Source organism: Ascaphus truei, chromosome 21, assembly GCF_040206685.1.
Source record: "Ascaphus truei isolate aAscTru1 chromosome 21, aAscTru1.hap1, whole genome shotgun sequence".
Classification (NCBI taxonomy): domain Eukaryota; kingdom Metazoa; phylum Chordata; class Amphibia; order Anura; family Ascaphidae; genus Ascaphus; species Ascaphus truei.
The window spans coordinates 29,772,620-29,796,179 of NC_134503.1; the positions used below are offsets into that span (position 1 = coordinate 29,772,620).

Genomic DNA, 23,560 nt, shown 5'->3' on the forward strand with positions numbered 1-23,560 from the left:
TCTTACTTGCTTGGATTTAGATATGGAGGGATGTGCTCCATCAGTTCTCATTGCCTGAAGGGTATTTAAACAAGCAGTCTCTCTCCCACAACCCCCACCCCTCTATAAAGCTCCATCTTGTTACTGTAACTACTCAAGTGCGCTCAGGACTCTGCTGCTGGAAATAAGGGAGACGGATACATAAACTAAAGAGACGGGCACAGTTAAAACACCCTGTGCACTCCTGGTCCTAATTCCAGTGACATGTGTAAGGGGTCACATCTGGGTAATTCCTTTTTTTTTTAAACTCAAATATGACACCTATATGTATTTTACATGTACTTGTTAAAGTGAGACTTGGAAGGGGTGTGCCCTCCTCTGTGTCACTGTGTGATGTCACTGTGTGATGTCACTGAGGGATCAGCGAGCGCTTGTGCAGCCGGAGTCCCCCCTCCCATATCTTTATTGGCTCTCTGATAAGGACAGGGGGGATAAGCGGAAAGAAAACGCTTGATTGACAAACACTTTCCCATTCAGAGGCCCCTCAGAAATGTCACTGGCCAATTACGTGGGATTGCATCCTAATACGAGAGCTACCAATTATAGGCAAAATGACCCTCCCCCAATCCTGCAGAATTGATAAGGTTTTTCAGGAGAATTGTACATCTTCACCACGAAGGATCAATGCACAAGTCGATGATTTTACGTTGAAAACGGCAAATCTTACGTTGCCAAGCAACATGCGACCGCACAAAGACGTGTCCGGCTCATGGGGACTTCTAGCGGTTCCTTTTAAAGTCTGCTCTGAGATGTGATGGGAAAGGCCACGTTAGGAGGTAGAGGTCCAGAGGTGCCCCACCTCCCAGACACTTCAGACTATCTCCCGGTTACAGAAGTGCTGGAAAGCGTGTGCAGCAAACAGTCACAGCGCTCCACAAACCCATTGGAAGTGTCACTTTGTGCAACAAACTGCATTGCTTCCCACATGGGACAAACACTACAGGGTCTGTATCTAGTGGAAATGATAAAAGCGATGCCGCACTTCCAGGGGAAAAGCAAACGTCCCCGTCAGTCGGGCGATCAATGTTATGATGTTTAGCAGGACACTTCCGAGTAGGCTGATGCCAGGTCAGGTCTGGCTGTTAAACGAGGAGAGTGCAGTAACATTGGGTAACACAGACAGTGATAACACACCTATCATTATGTTAGAAGCTTCTTTCACTGTCCATATAATCCCTCCCAATTAAGGTAATTATTGGGGTCATTCAGGAAAGAGGAATTTCCAAAGTTCCTTGTGCACAGAGGAATGTTACCAGCGGACACCAAATTACCCCCCTGCCCCCCTCCCTGTGCACAGTCGGGCAGGTCATCCCAGGGGGGCTGGCAGCCCACAATATGAGAGACAGAGGTGTCAGTGCAAGTAAGGCACTCTTATAATACACAATGCCAAGGTGTCCCGGGTGTGAAGATTTGTATAGCATAAAAATAGAATAGATCCAGCACACCTGGACTTCAATAAGTGGAGTTTATTGACACGGTGATTGATGTTTTGGTCGCCGTTGGGACCTTTGTCTAGATTGTCATCGGGGACAGAAACGTTGATAGCCATGTAAATAAGGGTGCTGGATCTCCCCACGTTTGATTAATTAGAGGGAACAGTGTGTGACATGCAGTAATCCCATTCCCTTCAATGGATTTACTGCACATGGTATAGCTGCCATTGTGTGTGAGACACAGCTCCGTCTGTAAGACACAGCTCTGCATGTGAGACAGCTCTGCATGTGAGAGCTCTGCGTGTGAGACAGCTCTGCATGTGAGACAGCTCTGCGTGTGAGACAGCTCTGCGTGTGAGACAGCTCTGCATGTGAGACAGCTCTGCGTGTGAGACACAGCTCTGCATGTGAGACAGCTCTGCATGTGAGACAGCTCTGCATGTGAGACAGCTCTGCGTGTGAGACACAGCTCTCTGCATGTGTGAGAGCTCTCCGCGTGTGTGAGAGCTTTCCGCGTGTGCGACACAGCTCTGCATGTGTGTGAGAGCTCTCCGCGTGTGTGAGAGCTTTCCGCAAGTGTGAGACAGCTCTGCATGTGTGTGAGAGCTCTCCGCGTGTGTAAGACACAGCTCTGCATGTGTGACACAGCTCTGCGTGCGTGTGTGAGAGCTCTGTGTGTGTGAGACACAGCTCCGCACGTGAGAGCTCTGTGTGTGTGAGAGAGACAGCTCTGCACGTGAGAGCTGTGTGTGTGAGAGAGACAGCTCTGCACGTGAGAGCTCTGTGTGTGTGAGAGACACAGCTCCGCACGTGAGAGAGCTCTGTGTGTGAGAGACACAGCTCCGCACGTGAGAGAGCTCTGTGTGTGTGAGAGACAGAGCTCCGCACGTGAGAGAGCTCTGTGTGTGTGAGAGACACAGCTCCGCACGTGAGAGAGCTCTGTGGGTGTGAGAGACACAGCTCCGCACGTGACAGAGCTGTGTGGGTGTGAGAGACAGTGCTCCGCACGTGACAGAGCTGTGTGGGTGTGAGAGACAGTGCTCCGCACGTGAGAGAGCTCTGCGGCTGTGAGAGACAGAGCTCCGCACGAGAGAGAGCTCTGCGGCTGTGAGAGACAGAGCTCCGCACGTGAGAGAGCTCTGTGTGTGAGAGATACAGCTCCTCATGTGAGAGAGTTCTGTGTGTGTGAGAGACAAAGCTCCGCACATGAGAGAGCTCTGTGTGTGTGAGAGACAGAGCTCCGCACGTGAGAGAGCTCTGCGGCTGTGAGAGACAGAGCTCCGCACATGAGAGAGCTCTGCGGGTGTGAGAGACAGTCCTCATGTGAGAGAGCTCTGTGTGCGAGAGATACAGCTCCTCATGTGAGAGAGCTCTGTGTGTGAGAGATACAGCTCCTCATGTGAGAGAGCTCTGTGTGTGAGAGATACAGCTCCTCATGTGAGAGAGCTCTGTGTGTGTAAGAGACACAGCTCCGCACGTGAGAGAGCTCTGTGTGTGTAAGAGACACAGCTCCGCACGTGAGAGAGCTCTGTGTGTGTGAGAGAGCTCTGTGTGTGTAAGAGACACAGCTCCGCACGTGAGAGAGCTCTGTGTGTGTGAGAGTGTTTCTATACTAAGGTTTGCAGATAGAAAAGAAGAAAATTAATTGCAAAACCCTGGCAAATATTACAAGATGAGAATAATCTGTTTCATATTGACCCTCTTAGCAATATATATATATATATATATTCTCTCTCACAAGTTCTCCCTCCTTACCACTTACACTGTAAGCTGTTCGGGGCAGGAACACCTTTTCCTGTAGTTTACTTTTATGTATGAAGCGCTTCTTCCTATTATGTGACATGTATTACTGCTGTAATGCGAGAGATGCGAGATATATATATATATATATAAATATATATATAACAAAGTGATAGGCGCCGCACACTATAAAAATGCAAAAAATGTATTTTATTTTCAGCTCCCACTGGAGCCTTAATGAAGAGCGTACCCAGAGGATCGCCGAAACATCGCGCCAGGAACAGACATGTGTTTTGCATATTTTTGGTGTGCTTATCTTTGTTATTTTTGCACCATGCATTACAGGTACAGTACTCTGATAGCAGCGCCCTCTCCAGCAGTCTGACTTACACAAGTGTGTGCCCCAGTCCCTTCACACTACACACACACACACACACACACACACACACACACTGAAAACCAGGTGTATGATTATGAAGATATGATAACACTCCTCTGTCACCTTCACAACCAAACTAATCTGCAAGGGATACAACTAAATTCCCTTAGCAAGAAAAGAAAATGATCATTTATGGTTCACTGACTCGCGCTTAGGAGTCATTTATTCCTAATTTACGCTCTCTCATAAATCACAGAGAGAGAGACACATCGGAGTTATGTTGTTGAACAACAGAAGTGAGACTCGCTGGACCAGAACTTACTGCTTCTGCAAATTTTAATTGCAATCCATAACTCAGCCCTTGTGATTTCTCCTGACATTATATATAACATATCCAATCGTTTCCATGACCTTACACATAATGATGGGGTGTTATTTCGTAGATTACGGCATGCAGGAGTAGCTGTTAGCTCTGTTATGATGATAGTAGGTTTGCAGTATGGACCATGTGTTCCAGAGTCCGGCAGCTTAATCCATTATAAGGGCCACGAGTGTGGCCCTCACACAGCCACCTGAACCCCTTTTACAAGAGCTAAAACACAGGAACGCTCCCTAATTCTTCCAGACCAACCTGCATGTGACTACAAAGAAGCAGCAGCATTAGAAGTCAGCCTACACATATTTAAACCAGATAAAGGAACCCCTTTTATATTGCCAGGATGGGAAGTAGGGGGTATGCAGAGCTGAAACGCCATTTTGTTTCTGTAATGAGCTATAAATAGCACGTTTCTGTCGAGGACTCTCTGTTTCTCATCCTAGGAAGAAAAAATATACAGGGGGATAAAAACCGTACAGGTTGACAGCTGCTTTAAGAGCTAGGGAGCCACAAACTGCCCAATAGGCACTACAGCCTCAAACTGAGGCAGCTTTGTGTCTTTGCCCTTATCCAAAATGGCACCAGTCACGTCAAAGTCCCAAATCCAAGATGGATGACCACCATATTGCAAAAAACAAAACACTACAGCACATACATAAGATGTGACTTTACAGGTCAAACGTCTCAAAAACGGTTAAACCCGAGAAATGTCACTTTACAAGGAATTCTTTGAATCTGCAAGTGCCAGATCCATGAAAGTCACTTTATTCCCTGTGTCTTATGATGAACAGGCTCTCTCTGCCGTACGATAACCAATATGACTATTAGTAAGGACCAAGTTTACCCAGCTGCTTTTCCGGGAGACCAAACATTTGTAAACAGTCCATCTGCCTCTGTGATTTCCAACAAACGTGGTCCAGTTCCTTACATCGGGACACTAAATGTGACATTTACTGAACTGCCAGGCGCACCCATGACTGTGCGTGCACGAACAGTAGTAGCGATGTCCTATTGGCAGTGCAGCCATGCGGGACTACTTCAATGGAAGACACAAGGCTCCTCATTCTGTTCTGTCTCCCAGATGTTAGCGGATGCTTTAATACAGGGGGGCTCAACTCCAGTCCTCAAGGGCCACCAACAGGTCAGGTTCTCAGGATATCCCTGCTTCAGCACAGGTGGCTCAACCAGTCCCTGCTTCAGCACAGGGAGCTCAATCAGTGCCTCAGCCGTTTACTGGCCAACTTCACTTCTTAAGGGTCACCAACACGTCACGGTTAAAGGATATTCCTGCTTCAGCACGTGTTGAAGCAGGGATATCCTTAAAACCTGACTTGTTGTGGGGTCTTGAGGAGTGAAGTTGAGCCCCTCTTCTTTAATGCACTGATAAGCCCTCCAACGGATAATGTTCACAACCACAGCCGGACCTGAGCAATTAGTGGTCAGTTGAGCTTCTTCCCTGGCCTTTTGTTTAAGCGACGGCTGGTAATTAAATCTGTCAATATCGTCCCCCGCCGCCTGATTCTTTCATTCTGTCACTTTAACGATTTCAGATTAGTTTTTGAAAGTGCCATTTGGCAAACACGAATGTTATGCAACGAAATGATAGCACTTAATCACTTAACATCACACTTCTCTGTCCTCTCTTTTATACTGTAATATCCATTTAACCAGTCAATGTATGTATATTTTTATTTCCATAACTCAGGGCCGACGACAGGGAGGGGGGAGATCGGGGCCCGGGAGGGAGAGGGGGGGAGCGATCGGGGGCCCGGGAGGGAGAGGGGGGGAGCGATCGGGGGCCCGGGAGGGAGAGGGGGGGAGCGATCGGGGGCCCGGGAGGGGCAATTGGGGGCCTCTGAGGGCTCACCCAGCCGATACCGCAAGTTGTGGGGCCAGACCAGTACAATTTCCGTGATTTGCCGTAGCTCTGGGTTCTCCAGCTACTCTCTGCCGGTACTGAGGGTCCCCATACCCTCTCCCACGCTCAACAATCCTTCAGCCCCATCCTTCGCCAATCAACTAGGGAACTCTGGTCAACACTCCCCTTCAAGGCTTTCCGCCGGCTTGAGTGTATGCAGCGCTTTACTATACAACACCATACTGGGTAACAAAGATACAAGCAGACATAGGAAAGAAAATCTCTGCCCCGGAGAGCTTACAATCGAATTGTTATGCGTAATAAACAGGTCATGTTCTTGTCTGCTGTCTGAATGTGCAAAGAATGCCATGGTTATTCCAAGGTGGCGGTGATCAGGACTCGGTTTTAGGAAATGGATTTACATAATAATGTATTGTGACAGTGATCAGCATTTTGCACACCCAGGGCACCTTCCATGTGATGAAATGATACACAGGCGTGTGCGTGTAGGCGTGCAATGCGCTGGGTGGGCCATACAATAAACCACCACAAACCCCTCTAACACTGGGGTGGCCAACTCCAGTCTTCAGGGGCCACCAACAGGCCCCTGAGGACTGGAGTTGGCCGGTCAACAACTGAGTCACTGATTAAGCCACCTTTGCTGAAGCAGGGATATCCTGAAAACCTGAACTGTTAGCGGCCCCTATACTAACACCACATGTTAACGTGATAAAATGACATTATAAAATGATTGAAGAGTAACACAATAATATGATACAATTATGACACACACTAAGCATTATAATTAGGAAATTAATCGGATATACATCATAGGGGGAACATTTTTATTATATAAATATATATATTACTAATAACATTATAATCCCGTCCGATAATATCCAGAAAACAGTGTAACCCAATTACCCTATAATCTGATCACGCAATAACGAGATAACATCACATTCCGATGACGATCCCGTCTTAACAACCCAGAATAAACGGAGAATGTTGTACGCCTGTAGCCTTCCATCCCAAGAACACACGCCTAGAGATGGAGTTTAATACGGAGAATCATTGGGTTACATACAGGTAACGCTGTGCACGCGAACCCGGAAGTGGCATAGTCACGCCGGAATACCCAATCCATCCCAGTGCGCGGGATCGATCAGTCTCAAACCGATATCACTTCTAGGAGCTACACCTATCGGCGAGGCAGAGCCTATGATAATTACTGGACTTTTAACTTCTCATACTGTATGTAAGTTACTATTTGCTATATTACTGTATATTTGAATACATATATTTTCAATCTTGGTGTGCTTCCACTCACAAAAGCTGCAAGAGGAGGGAGTTGATCTATCTCATAGATACTCTAGGGAGCATGAGCGGGACCCAAACCATCTGACTAATAAACAGAGAGATATAATAACGCGCAGAGAGATATAATAACGCGCAGAGATATAATAACGCGCAGAGGGATATAATAATATGCAGAGATATAATAACACGCAGAGATATAATAACACGCAGTGATATAATAACGCGCAGAGATATAATAACGCGCAGAGAGATATAATAATATGCAGAGATATAATAACACGCAGTGATATAATAACGCGCAGAGAGATATAATAACGAAGAGATATAATAACGCGCAGATATAATAACGCGCAGAGATATAATAACGCACAGAGATATAATAACGCACAGAGAGATATAATAATATGCAGAGAGATATAATAACGCGCAGAGAGATATAATAACGCACAGAGATATAATAACACGCAGAGAGATATAATAACACGCAGAGCGATATAATAACGCGCAGAGATATAATAACGTGCAGAGATATAACACGCAGAGAGATATAATAACGCGCAGAGAGATATAATAACGCGCAGAGAGATATAATAACGCGCAGAGAGATATAATAACGCGCAGAGATATAACACGCAGAGATATATATAACACGCAGAGAGATATAATAACGCACAGAGATATAATAACGCACAGAGCGATATAATAACGCGCAGAGATATAACACGCAGAGCGATATAATAACACGCAGAGAGATATAATAACACGCAGATATATGATAACGCGCAGAGAGATATAATACCGCACAGAGATATAACACGCAGAGATATAATAACACGCAGAGAGATATAACACGCAGAGACATATAATAACACGCAGAGATATAATAACGCGCAGAGAGATATAATAACGCACAGAGAGATATAATAACACGCAGAGAGATATAATAACACGCAGAGAGATATAATAACACGCAGAGAGATATAATAACACGCAGAGAGATATAATAACACGCAGAGATATAATAACGCACAGAGCGATATAATAACGCGCAGAGATATAATAACACGCAGAGAGATATAATAACGCGCAGAGAGATATAATAACGCGCAGAGAGATATAATAACGCACAGAGAGATATAATAACACGCAGAGAGATATAATAACACGCAGAGAGATATAATAACACGCAGAGAGATATAATAACACGCAGAGATATAATAACGCACAGAGCGATATAATAACGCGCAGAGATATAATAACGCACAGAGCGATATAATAACGCGCAGAGATATAATAACACGCAGAGATATAATAACGCACAGAGCGATATAATAACACGCAGAGATATAATAACACGCAGAGAGATATAATAACGCACAGAGAGATATAATAACACGCAGAGAGATATAATAACACGCAGAGAGATATAATAACACGCAGAGAGATATAATAACACGCAGAGAGATATAATAACACGCAGAGATATAATAACGCGCAGAGATATAATAACGCACAGAGCGATATAATAACGCGCAGAGATATAATAACACGCAGAGATATAATAACGCACAGAGCGATATAATAACGCGCAGAGATATAATAACACGCAGAGAGATATAATAACACGCAGAGATATAATAACGCGCAGAGATATAATAACGCGCAGAGATATAATAACACGCAGAGCGATATAATAACGCGCAGAGATATAATAACGTGCAGAGATATAACACGCAGAGAGATATAATAACGCGCAGAGATATAATAACACGCAGAGAGATATAATGCGCAGAGCGATATAATAACACGCAGAGAGATATAATGCGCAGAGCGATATAATAACGCGCAGAGATATAACACGCAGAGATATATATAACACGCAGAGAGATATAATAATGCACAGAGATATAATAACACGCAGAGAGATATAATAACGCACAGAGAGATATGATAACGCGCAGAGAGATATAATACCGCACAGAGATATAACACGCAGAGAGATATAATAACACGCAGAGATATAATAACGCGCAGAGAGATATAATAACGCACAGAGAGATATAATAACACGCAGAGATATAATAACGCACAGAGCGATATAATAACGCGCAGAGATATAATAACGTGCAGAGAGATATAATAACGCGCAGAGAGATATAATAACGCGCAGAGAGATATAATAACGCACAGAGAGATATAATAACACGCAGAGAGATATAATAACACGCAGAGAGATATAATAACACGCAGAGAGATATAATAACACGCAGAGATATAATAACGCACAGAGCGATATAATAACGCGCAGAGATATAATAACGCACAGAGCGATATAATAACGCGCAGAGATATAATAACACGCAGAGATATAATAACGCACAGAGCGATATAATAACACGCAGAGATATAATAACACGCAGAGAGATATAATAACGCACAGAGAGATATAATAACACGCAGAGAGATATAATAACACGCAGAGAGATATAATAACACGCAGAGATATAATAACACGCAGAGAGATATAATAACACGCAGAGATATAATAACGCGCAGAGATATAATAACGCACAGAGCGATATAATAACGCGCAGAGATATAATAACACGCAGAGATATAATAACGCACAGAGCGATATAATAACGCGCAGAGATATAATAACACGCAGAGAGATATAATAACACGCAGAGATATAATAACGCGCAGAGATATAATAACGCGCAGAGATATAATAACACGCAGAGCGATATAATAACGCGCAGAGATATAATAACGTGCAGAGATATAACACGCAGAGAGATATAATAACGCGCAGAGATATAATAACACGCAGAGAGATATAATGCGCAGAGCGATATAATAACACGCAGAGAGATATAATGCGCAGAGCGATATAATAACGCGCAGAGATATAACACGCAGAGATATATATAACACGCAGAGAGATATAATAATGCACAGAGATATAATAACGCACAGAGCGATATAATAACGCGCAGAGAGCTATAATAACACGCAGAGATATGATAACGCGCAGAGAGATATAATACCGCACAGAGATATAACACGCAGAGAGATATAATAACACGCAGAGATATAATAACGCGCAGAGAGATATAATAACGCACAGAGAGATATAATAACACGCAGAGATATAATAACGCACAGAGCGATATAATAACGCGCAGAGATATAATAACGTGCAGAGAGATATAATAACGTGCAGAGATATAATAACGCGCAGAGATATAATAACGCACAGAGCGATATAATAACGCGCAGAGATATAATAACACACAGAGCGATATAATAACACACAGAGATATAATAACACACAGAGCGATATAATAACACACAGAGATATAATAACACACAGAGCGATATAATAACGCGCAGAGAGATATAATAACACACAGAGAGATGTAATAACGCGCAGAGATATAATAACGCACAGAGAGATATAATAACACGCAGAGAGATATAATAACACGCAGAGCGATATAATAACACGCAGAGATATAATAACACGCAGAGATATAATAACACGCAGAGATATAATAACACGCAGAGATATAATAACACGCAGAGATATAATAACACGCAGAGATATAATAACGCGCAGAGAGATATAATAACACGCAGAGATATAATAACGCGCAGAGAGATATAATAACACGCAGAGATATAATAACGCGCAGAGAGATATAATAACACGCAGAGATATAATAACACGCAGAGATATAATAACACGCAGAGATATAATAACACGCAGAGATACAATAACGCGCAGAGAGATATAATAACACGCAGAGATACAATAACGCGCAGAGAGATATAATAACGCGCAGAGATATAATAACACGCAGAGAGATATAATAACACGCAGAGATATAATAACACGCAGAGATATAATAACACGCAGAGATATAATAACGCGCAGAGATATAATAACACGCAGAGATATAATAACACGCAGAGATATAATAACACGCAGAGAGATATAATAACACGCAGAGAGATATAATAACGCGCAGAGATATAATAATGCGCAGAGAGATATAATAACGCGCAGAGAGATATAATAACACGCAGAGAGATATAATAATGCGCAGAGAGATATAATAACACGCAGAGAGATATAATAATGCGCAGAGAGATATAATAACACGCAGAGAGATATAATAATACGCAGAGAGATATAATAATGCGCAGAGAGATATAATAACACGCAGAGAGATATAATAACACGCAGAGAGATATAATAATGCGCAGAGAGATATAATAACACGCAGAGAGATATAATAATGCGCAGAGAGATATAATAACACGCAGAGAGATATAATAACGCGCAGAGAGATATAATAACACGCAGAGAGATATAATAACATGCAGTGTGATATAATAACGCGCAGAGAGATATAATAACGCGCAGAGATATAATAACAAAGGAGTCAAAAAGATCACAAATTGTCTGGTAATAGCCATAGGGATTTCGTGGATCTAGATCTAGGAAACACACCTTTTATACTCCTTTGAGTATTGTGGGAGCGAAGCGCAGGGAGCAGGGTCGGTGGCACCCGGAGCAGGGTCGGTGGCACCCGGAGCAGATTCGGTGGCACCCGGAGCAGGGTCGGTGGCACCCGGAGCAGGGTCGGTGGCACCCGGAGCAGGGTCGGTGGCACCCGGAGCAGGGTCGGTGGCACCCGGAGCAGGGTCGGTGGCACCAGGAGCAGGTTCGGTGGCACCCGGAGCAGGGTCGGTGGCACCCGGAGCAGGGTCGGTGGCACCCGGAGCAGGGTCGTGGCACCCGGAGCAGGGTCGGTGGCACCCGGAGCAGGGTCGGTGGCACCCGCAGCAGGGTCGGTGGCACCCGGAGCAGGGTCGTGGCACCCGGAGCAGGGTCGTGGCACCCGGAGCAGGGTCGGTGGCACCCGGAGCAGGGTCGGTGGCACCCGGAGCAGGGTCGGTGGCACCCGGAGCAGGGTCGGTGGCACCCGGAGCAGGGTCGGTGGCACCCGGAGCAGGGTCGGTGGCACCCGGAGCAGGGTCGGTGGCACCCGGAGCAGGGTCGTGGCACCCGGAGCAGGGTCGGTGGCACCCGGAGCAGGGTCGGTGGCACCCGGAGCAGGGTCGTGGCACCCGGAGCAGGGTCGGTGGTACCCGGAGCAGGGTCGGTGGCATCCGGAGCAGGATCGGTGGCACCCGGAGCAGGGTCGGTGGTACCCGGAGCAGGGTCGTGGCACCTGGAGCAGGGTCGTGGCACCCGGAGCAGGGTCGGTGGTACCCGGAGCAGGGTCAGTGGCACCCGGAGCAGGGTCGGTGGCACCCGGAGCAGGGTCGGTGGCACCCGGAGCTTACCCCAGTGTCTTGGGAACAAGTAGACGAGAGCACGAGAGTACCACCGGAAGAGTGAGATCACGCTGAGCATACATACTCAATACTCATTTATACATTACACCATGTGAGTGTGATACTTAACCTGTGATGAATTTTATAAAAACAATATCACACAAACACTAATAGCAAAAACTGGAAGCAGAACGACCCCCCCCTATCACCGAAGTATTGCACAAGATAAATGACATTATGACACTGGAGAGACTCACAAGTCTAATCCATGACCGGCACCACACCTTTCTGACAACATAGGATCCGTGGGAGACATACATTTGGAAGAATCCAATAGGTTCGACGATATAAGGAGACTACTAATGGGTAAACGGACTTGGTTCTGGTTGAGGATGCCTCATGTGTACCTGAATGTACGCTCCCTGCGTGGAGCACATGATAATTGTCATTCTCCTACCCCTTCCCCCCACACCCTTTTATTTTTTGTACCCACTCTCCTTTCTTTTGTTTCCCCTTTCGTTATCAGTTTGAAAAAAAAAAAAAATACAAATTAAAAAAAAACAAAAAAACAATATCACACTATGGGTTCGTTTTGTGCTCGTCTCCTTTTGCGAATACATTTCCAGAGTGGGAGTGGGGAAGTCCCAGAAGGATGAGCTGCAGGTGAGAGAGACCTCGAACCTACCGTGTGAGAACCACCCGCATGAGAACCACCCGCGTGAGAAGCTCCCGCGTGAGAACCACCCGCGTGAGAAGCTCCCCTGTGAGAAGCTCCCCTGTGAGAAGCTCCCGCGTGAGAAGCTCCCGCGTGAGAAGCTCCCACGTGGGAACCTCCCCTGTGAGAAGCTCCCCTGTGAGAACCACCCGCGTGAGAACCACCCGCGTGAGAAGCTCCCGCGTGAGAAGCTCCCGCGTGAGAAGCTCCCGCGTGAGAAGCTCCCGCGTGAGAAGCTCCCCTGTGAGAAGCTCCCCTGTGAGAAGCTCCGCGTGAGAAGCTCCCGCGTGAGAAGCTCCCGCGTGAGAAGCTCCCGCGTGGGAACCTCCCCTGTGAGAAACTCCCCTGTGAGAACCACCCGCGTGAGAACCACCCGCGTGAGAAGCTCCCGCGTGAGAACCTCCCCTGTGAGAAGCTCCCGCGTGAGAAGCTCCCCTGTGAGAAGCTCCCGCCTGAGAAGCACCCGCGTGAGAAGCTCCCGCGTGGGAAGCTCCCGCGTGGGAAGCTCCCGCATGGGAATCTCCCGCATGGGAATCTCCCGCGTGGGAACCTCCCCTGTGAGAAGTTCCCGCGTGAGAAGTTCCCGCGTGAGAAGCTCCCGCGTGAGAAGCTCCCGCGTGAGAAGCTCCCGCGTGAGAAGCTCCCGCGTGAGAATATATTTATACATACACACAGTCTATAATGCTGAGTGAGCATGATTACACAGTCATTAGGGGTGAAAGATACTGCAGATAAAAATTGCATTTTATGAGAAAAGTGCTGAGATTTACCAGTGAGACTAGGATATTGGGTTGACAGATATTGCATTAGGGGTCACACACAGATACTAGGGTGGTAGTTATTGTGGGATCTCACGGTTGCAGAATGTGACATATATTGGGGTGTCACACCGGAGGTGACATATATTGGGGTGTCACACCGGAGGTGACAGATACTGGGGTGTCACACTGAAGGTGACAGATATTGGGGTCACACTGAAGGTGACAGATATTGGGGTGTCACAATGAATGGAACAGATATTGGGGTGTCAAACTGAAGGTGACAGATATTGGAGTGTCAAACTGGAAGTGACAGATATTAGGAGTCACACTGGAAGTGCCAGATATTGGGGTGTCACACTGAAGGTGAAAGATATTAGTGTCAAACTAAATGTGACAGATATTGGGGTGTCACACTGAAGGTGAAAGATATTGGGGTGTCAAACTGAAGATGACAGATATTGGGGTGCCACACTGAAGGTGACAGGTATTGGGGTGTCACACTGAAGGTTACAGATATTGCGGTGTCACACTGATGGTGACAGGTATTGGGGTGTCACACTGATGGTGACAGATATTGGGGTGTCACACTGAAGGTTACAGTTATTGGGGTGTAAAACAAGGTGACAGATATTGGGGGGTCACACTGAAGGTGACAGATATTGGGGGTCGCACTGGAGGGGACAGATATTGGCGTGTCTTAATTCTGGTCTCTGTATGGAGGCGTGGGTTCAAATCCCACTTCTGACACCATATGTAGACGGACGCTCACAGAGGTACACAATTGGAGACTTTTGTAAGGTGAAATTATAACAAGGCTTTATTGTGCCTTTTCCATAACATCAGGAAACCACCCAAACAAGGGGGAAACAAAGCTTCTATTCACTTTAGAGTATTTCTAGTGAAATACTATACAGTTCACAACTCCCTTTAGATAAGCATGTCTCCCCGCCCCAAACACATAGCATGAAATGCACAGATATAAAAAGTCTTGTAATAAAAGTCTTATCTGTTTGCTGCTGTAGAGTAAGCTTCTCTGCTCTCCTGGAACCGCACCCGTGTGTGCACAGAAAATGTCAGCATCCAGGTTTAGAAGTCTTATTTGTCAGCTCCAGAGATCTGTGTTCTCTTGGTCAGTCTCTCCTGGGAGACTCAAGAACCTCTGCTCTGTCTCCAAAGTTCAGCTCACACGTGAGCTAAGGAGTCTCATTTCCTGTCTCAAAAGACAGGCTTTTTCTATGCCATCTAATCAGGCAGGTGGTGTTAGTTAATTGCCTACCAGCAGTTAACCACCACACTGCTGGATTAGAGGCACATTTGTGAACAGGGATAAGTCCCCTGTTACAGGCTGTCACACTGAAGGTGACAGATATTGGGGTGTCACACTGAAGGTGACAGATATTGGGGGTCACACTGGAGGTGACAGATATTGATGTCACACTGAAGGTGACAGATATGGGGTGTCACAATGAATGGGACAGATATTGGGGTGTCACACTGGAGGTGACAGATATTGGGGTGTCACACTGAAGGTGACAGATATTGGGGTGTCAAACTGAAGGTGACAGATATTGGGGGGTCACACTGGAGATGACAGATATTGATGTTACACTGAAGGTGACAGATATTGGGGGTCACACTGGAGGTGACAGATATTGGGGGTCACACTGGAAGTGACAGATATTGGGTGTCACACTGAAGGTTACAGATAATGGTGTCACACTGCAGGTGACAGATATTGGTGTCACACTGAAGGTGACAGATATTGGTGTCACCCTGAAGGTGACAGATATTGGGGTGTCACACTGAAGGTGACAGATATTGGGGTGTCACACTAGAGGTGACAGATATTGGGGTGTCAAACCGAAGGTTACAGATATTGGTGTCACACTGAAGGTGACAGATATTGGTGTGTCACAATAAATGGGACAGATATTGGGGTGTCACACTGGAGGTGACAGATATTGAGGTGTCACACTGCAGGTGACAGATATTGGGTACACTGAAGGTGACAGATATTGGGGTGTCACACTGAAGGTAACAGATATGTGTGTCACACCGGAGGTGACAGATATTGGTGTCACACTGAAGGTGACAGATATTAGTGTCACACTGGAGGTGACAGATATTGGGGTCACATTCAAGGTGACAGATATTGGGGGTCACACTGGAGGTGACAGATATTGGGGTGTCACTCTGAAGGGACAGATATTGGTGTCACACTGAAGGTGACAGATATTGGTGGGTGTAATCTCTCATTAGGTATGGCTGTAGAGGGTGACACATACTAGGTGTCACATTGGAGGTGACAGATATTGGTGGTCACACAGGTATTGGGGAGCAGTTAGGTGACTTGCATGAACTTATGGTACATATCCAATATATGGACTTTAAGCCCTTTCTAGGGATATGGAGTCCCCCATCATGCTGCTAACCCCTGCTGCTGTGCCAGGCTGACCCCCAACGCTCCCACGCACACACAGGGAGGGCCTCGCGGGGGCAGCGCTGGGAGCCAGGCGCTTTTATAAACAGAACCTAATTGTGGGACTTGAGAGAGCGGCGGTTTATGTCCGGTTTAATGATGGGTCTCGTTATTTATGGTGCAGCACAATGAGGCCGCCGGTGATTTAATGCACTCCTTTTAAATGGCATTATTGTCACAGCCATAAAGACAGAGCCATTCCCAGGCAGCCCAGTTATGTCACATTCATATAAAGTCCCAATCACGCAGCGTGCATTGCAAGCGTCGGAGATCACGACGTCTGTCAGGAGACTGACACCGGAGCGCTGGGCATGACAGCGACGCCCACAGATATTAACTGGAGCCACCCCCCCAGTCCGATATTTTTTTGACCCCCCTTTTATGTACATGTTTAGGAAGCCGGGAGTCCTTAGAGCTGTGACGCATTAATCTCCACTCTGGGGAACCCCTGGTTCCCGAGATATGTACCGGTGAAGGTAGCGCCGATACCATACCCACCAGGGAATACAAAATGGCGGTTCAAATAATCTGTTACGATGGCCAATAGGAAGCTGTGTTATCATCTGTCGATTTAAACATGCAGAAGTACCGGAGGTACCTATCCCAGAAATATCTCGGTAACCAGGGGACCCCCCAAATTGAAATTAACACGGTTCAACTTCGGAGACCCCTGGCTTCCTATCTATGGGGGAAGGGGAGCAGTTTATGCTTTTTGTTTAATTAATGCTTTTAACAATAGTTTGGAAGCAGGGGGTCCCCGGAACGGAACCCCCTTCATTTCAGCGCCAGTATCTCTGCAAAGTTTAAAGCTCCCGCGTCACGCAGGCCAATAGGAATCCGCAGCGGATGACGTCACAGCTTCCTATTGGCCCGCTGGGCGTGGGAGCTTAGAAACTCCGCCACAATGTGATCCCTGCCAGCCAGCGGCTACCGGCACCCACTACAGAGGTAAGTGTCTCAGGGGGTCCCCGGAGCGGAAATCAATGTGCTTCAGCTCGGAGACCCCCGGCTTCAATCCTATGTTACAGAATGATTCACAAAAAAAATGACCCGCTTGAATGGCCTCTTTATAGGCCATATTTACTAAGCAGTGCTATGCGGCAGGGCGCCTTACAGCCTGTTACAGTGAACAGTCCGGGAAGTGCCTTTAAGGGGCAGCCACTTTTAGGACATAAGTGAACTAATAGCAGCGGCATGTTTAATTAGCTAATTGATGACTGACACCTAGACGAGTATTTTTCCATATTCTTATTTTTTTTCAGTCTCCCCAATCTCTCCCCCCTTTCTTTGGGGATAACACCATGGATAAACGTGCGCCTGCAGGAAAATGAACGGCTTTGTGTCAACTAATCATGCTGTTATCATTAGCTAACAGGAGAAGGGGGAAGAACAGCAATTACCAGAAAAAGGTTACACTTCATCAGGACCCAAAGAAAATACTGTAGAAACATTCATTTTTCGGGGGGATGTAAATAATTGTACTGTATGGGGGGCAGTATGGGGGCCTGGCTCATCCCAGGAGTTGGGCCCAGTCACAGCTTCCATGATGGGCTGGATCCCCTGTTGCACAGGTGCCCCTTCCTCCTCCCGGCTTGGCTAGCCGCTAGTATCTCCCCCTCACTCCGCTAAGGCGGAAGTTAAGACTTCAGTCCTGGACCCCGGGAAAGCTGCTGGCGGGCCTGCCAGTTGGTAGAAGCCGGAAATCTCTGCCCACCTTAAACATGGCGGCTTGTTTGTGACTCAGTTTGAAAGGTAAATAAGTGACGCAGAACGGGATACAGCTAGTAAGAACAAACCCCTAACTCGTTCTGACATGGAGCAGACCACAAGCAGACACATGGGAACTATGGGCCCCTATTCTGTAAAGTGCAAACTGATTTCCATGCGGCTTTCCGTGCGCTAGGATCGGCGCCCCTCGCACTTTACCGAAGGCCCATTGACTCTACAAAATGTGAAACGAGGTGGGAATCGTCTCATGCCTTAGTGCAAAAACCGGTTTGTGACTGTTCTTGATTTCTAAAAAAAAAAAAAAAAGATAGAAGATCGTCTGTCTTCTGTCCGGATGGAACGTCAGTCAGGGAGAGAGAGAGTAGCTACATGTACGGGAGCGTTCATCTGGGGAAGGCCTTTGTATTGGGGCTGGGCCAAAAGTGGCCAACTCCAGCCTTCAAGAGCTACCAATAGGTCAGAATTAAAGGATATCTGTGCTTCAGCACAGATGGCTCAATCAGTGGCTCACTCGAGCCCCCTGTATTGAAGCAGGGAGCCACTGATTGAGCCACCTGTGCTGAAGCAGGGAGATACTGAAAACCTGACCTGTTGGTGGCCCTTGAGGACTGGAGTTGGTCAGTTGTTGACGGAGCCACATGTGCGAAAGAAGGGATATCCTGAAAGCCTGACCTGTTGGTGGCCCTTGAGGACTGGAGTTGGCCACCAATGCAGTGGGACCTACCTTTCTGATACTGCAGCCACAGCTGCTGCTGCACCTTCTTGCTGGGGAATCGGATGGTGCACGTCAGCTCTGAGCCGTAAAGCGCCTCTGACATGTAGTGAGAGCCGTGACGCCTCAGCACGCTCTGCAGCTCCTCGCGGCTGCTTTCGGGGCTCAGGATCTTCAGCAAGTTGGCGAAACCTGCAGGGGTGAGACAGCGGTGAGTGACATTAAAACAAGGACATCACAGAGCTAAAGTGCCCACATCCTCACCGGAAACCAACACGGACTGTGCAGCAGTTATCTCCATCCCTCGCAGAGAGGCCAGGAACCTAAATCAGCACCAACCCATAAATACCTTACAAATGGCGTGCACTGACTGAGCGGTACCAGTCCCCGGAGAACCTTTGCACTGAAACCTGTCATTAGTAGGGATACTGGGAGCTGTATTTCAGCTCTTTATTCAACAAGGACACTGAAGCCACAAGATCAGTGTGTGTTTTGGGGGATATGATGCTGTGTTTTGTATTCCTTTGTCCATAATGGACCCGGACCAGAGGTGACACCGGTCCTCCAAAACGGGACCTTCCTCAGGGGGATGCAATCCCAGCAAGTTTTGGAGGACCGAAACGTTGGGTTTCTTGATGTATTATCTCTATTACTAACACACTCATTTTGACGAACTACTTACTGAGTGCTGTCTCCTGATTACCAGACGGCGGAACGGTATCGTATCGACATACATACATACATATTGTGGTGCCGTCGCTGCCCTCTAGGGACTAGAGTGGGGCAGTTGTGGGACTTTACAGCTCTCATAGTGTTAATTATTCTGGACAGGTCTGTGCAGCTGTGAGTTAATGAGCTAATTAGCCTAGCCTGTATAGTCAGGAAGTGATACAGGTATTCCCCCCCCCCCCCATGCTGCCAGACACACACTGTTGAGAGTTATACAGACAGGGTGAGAGAAGCTGCTGTAGACTGATCTGAAAGGAGACCTGCTGCAGGTATACTGGGTAAAGTGGGGAAAAGAGTTTAGTTCTCCCATGACTAGTTAGGGACTAAGCAGTATTAGTCAGTACTCCTGGAAGGAGTTAGGTCTTTTATTTCCGTTTTGTGTTATGAGTTAACCCTGTACCTGCTTTATACCCTGTAAATAAACCCCTGCTTAGAGTAATACAGTGTTTCCTGCCTTTGATCTGGACAAAAGATCCGACGCTGGGACTGAGACGTCACAATATATAAATAAAAATATGTATATATATATATATATAAGTATGTATGTGTATATATGAACTTTATCTGACTTTATTGGTCTCTTTGGACATCCTCACATTTATTGCTGCAGCAATCTCAACCCTCCTTTTTTACATATATATTTTTAACCATTGCTCCGATATTTCTGCCATACTGGTCATAATATCTGCAATTCATTTATTAAAATGCTATATTTTATTTATAGGAGTGTGCGCTCACAGTTTTTGTTTTTTCTATATGTATTTGGGAATTAGTTATTTCTTGATGATCTGCCTTTCCAATTGATATCAAGTCCATGCTCATTACATACTTTAGTCAACATTTTTATTATTCTGTTTTACGGAGCGCTAGTTAATTTTGTGTTTTTATATATGTATGTATATTTAAGTATGTATGTATGTATATACTGTAAGGGTATGTATGTATGTATGTACATATTTTTTTAGATAGCGCCCACAGTACAAGCTTTCGAACCTCTTCGGGTCCTTCATCGGGTAACCCAAATACTTGTTGGTCCAATAAAAGGTCTCATACCCCCTCCTCCAGCCCGACACGAGAGAACGCACCAGCACGGCTCCCCACCCCTCTGTGCTTAAAAAAGAAAAGGGAAATCATTTTTTTTTAAACTGGAGAATAAAATAATCAAAATATTTGAGCATTCATGATTTTTTTTCCAGCAAATTCTGGGGGAAAATCCACAAATGGAATTTTGACACATTGACCCATGTCTAAGAGACACTGGCCCATATTTACTAAGCACTGCTACTCTACAAGTCCCCGTCCACGCTACGAAACCGCTAACGTACCCATTCCAGTGCACATGCTACAAAGGGCCGTATTTATTCAGCGATGTTACCCCATGAAACACCGTACGGCCCAGCAATAACGGGCGATGCTGGAAGGCGTAGCACTGCTTAGAAAACATGGGCCGCAGGGCTGGAGAAGTGTGGGGTTGTTGCAGGTTGAAGTACCTTTTAGTGGGCCAGCATGAGAGGTCTTCATAAATATAGAGGAACATTTCCAAGACTTTAGAAGTCTCTTATCTGATTACAACTGAGAGAGAGCCGGTATAATAATATTTTGCCTATATAGGAGACAGTATACACAGCACTGTGCATATCACAGATATCACAACTCGCAGTGAAATGCCCCACGCGGTGAGCGGACCTGCTGCCAGCGTGATGGAGTTCAGTTTCACTTTGTAGAGGTTGCTCCGTACTCTCCACTGCTGCATCATGGGATATCCCATGGCCTCGTTGTACCGCACATCACCTGGGAGAGAGAGGGGGGGGGGGCACAGTCAGAGACACCCCCATTCTGCAACCCCAAATGTGATCACAATACTGCACTTACAAACACCACTGTTTACTGGAAGGAAGTAAAGGCAGTGCAGGAGCTTGGTTACCGCCCAGTGGTTGTAGTGTGATGGTGTAACTAGGTAAGGAGTACCACTGCTTTTATATTTTCACATCCAGCGTGTCAATACTTTCCTTATTTAGTTTTAAAATGTCACGTTGTTTTTATCCTCTGTGTACATGCGTGTCACGTACATATTCTCTGTGTACATGCGTGTCCCGTACATATCCTCTGTGCACATGCGTGTCCCGTACATATCCTCTGTGCACATGCGTGTCCCGTACATATCCTCTGTGCACATGCGTGTCCCGTACATATCCACTGTGCACATGCGTGTCCCGTACATATCCTCTGTGCACATGCGTGTCCCGTCATATCCTCTGTGCATGTGTGTCACGTACATATCCTCTGTGCACATGCATGTCCCGTACATATTCTCTTTGTACATGCGTGTCCCGTACATATTCTGTGTACATGAATGTCCCGTACATATCCTCTGTGCACATGCGTGTCCCGTACATATCCTCTGTGCACATGCGTGTCCCGTACATATCCTCTGTGCACATGCGTGTCCCGTACATATCCTCTGTGTACATGCGTGTCCCGTACATATTCTCTGTGTACAAGTGTCCCGTACATATCTTCTGTGCACATGCATGTCCCGTACATATTCTCTTTGTACATGCGTGTCCCGTACATATTCTGTGTACATGCGTGTCCCGTACATATCCTCTGTGCACATGCATGTCCCGTACATATCCTCTGTGCACATGCGTGTCCCGTACATATCCTCTGTGCACATGCGTGTCCCGTACATATCCTCTGGCACATGCGTGTCCCGTACATATCCTGTGCACATGCAAGTCCTATACATATTCTCCATGCACATACGTGTCCCGTATATATCCTCTGGGCACATGGGTGTCCCGTACATATCCTCTGTACCTATGCGTTTTAAGTACATATCCTCCGTGCACATGCATGTCCCATACATATCCTCTGCACACATGCGTGTCCTGTACATATCTTCTGTGCACATACGTGTCCCATACATATCCTCTGTGTGCACGTGTCACATACATATCCTCTGTGCCCATGTTTCCCGTACATAGCCTCTGTGCACATATGCGTCACATACCTATCATCTGTGCTCATGCGTGTCCCGTACATAGCCTACTGTATGTGCACATGTGTCACATACATAGCCTCTGTGCCCTTATGTGTCCCATGCATATCCTCTTTGTACATGTGTCCGGTACATATTCTCTGTACACATGTGTGTCCTGCACATGCGTGTCCTGCACCTAGTCTCCGTGCACTTGCATGTCCTGCACATGGGGATGGCCTGGTACAATACTGTGCTGAAGCAGGGATATCCTTAAAACCTGACCTGTCAGGGGTTTGGAGGACTGGAGCGGAGCGCCCCTGCTTTAGGACACCACACAGACGCTCAATCACGCCAACTTCTCACCTGTGAGCAGCTGCAGGTCGGGCCGCGGCTCAGACAGGACCCCCCGGCACTGCTCCTCCACCGGCAGAGGGATCACCAGCAGCCCGTCGGCCAGCTGCGGGAAATCCTTAATGAAGTTATTCTCCCTGCGGCAGACGAGAAACACGGAGCGCGTTACAGGAGCTGTGAGGGGGGCGGCAACAGGATGAGCCAGGACAGTGACCGAGGAAGGGGCGGGACATCTCCTGCCCCAGCGGGACCACTTCTCAACGCGACGTAGGCAGGTGTGTATTTACTTTTTTTGAGAAGGGGGTGTTACCATCGTCAGTCCGCCTCCTGTAGCGTCGCGTTGGCCTAGCACCATGACGCCACATGCCGTCAGGACGCGTGTCATGTTTTTACAGGGGGTCCCCGCCAAGCTTAAGTTCGGCCCTGTCTGTCTGTGCTAGGGTCTCTAGAGAGCCGGCCATTTAAAGCTGCAGTTCAAGCAATATCCTACATGGGTGTTTTTTTAATAAATAATTTCTGAACTATGAGAAAATAGTAGTAGCATTAAAAAATATATATTTTATTAAAGACATTTTTTATGTATTCTGATGTAAAAAACATTTTTGCTC

At 46.6% G+C, this 23,560-nt stretch overlaps 1 protein-coding gene across 1 annotated transcript in view; it reads right to left on the bottom strand.

Moving 5' to 3' along the window:
* Nucleotides 1-23,560, bottom strand: part of ASTN2 (astrotactin 2) — a 440,720-nt gene that overhangs the window by 120,058 nt on the left and 297,102 nt on the right. The window contains 3 exon segments of the mRNA XM_075579436.1: nucleotides 18,902-19,081; nucleotides 21,305-21,409; nucleotides 22,965-23,089. Of these exon segments, the coding sequence (XP_075435551.1) occupies nucleotides 18,902-19,081; nucleotides 21,305-21,409; nucleotides 22,965-23,089 (410 nt within the window).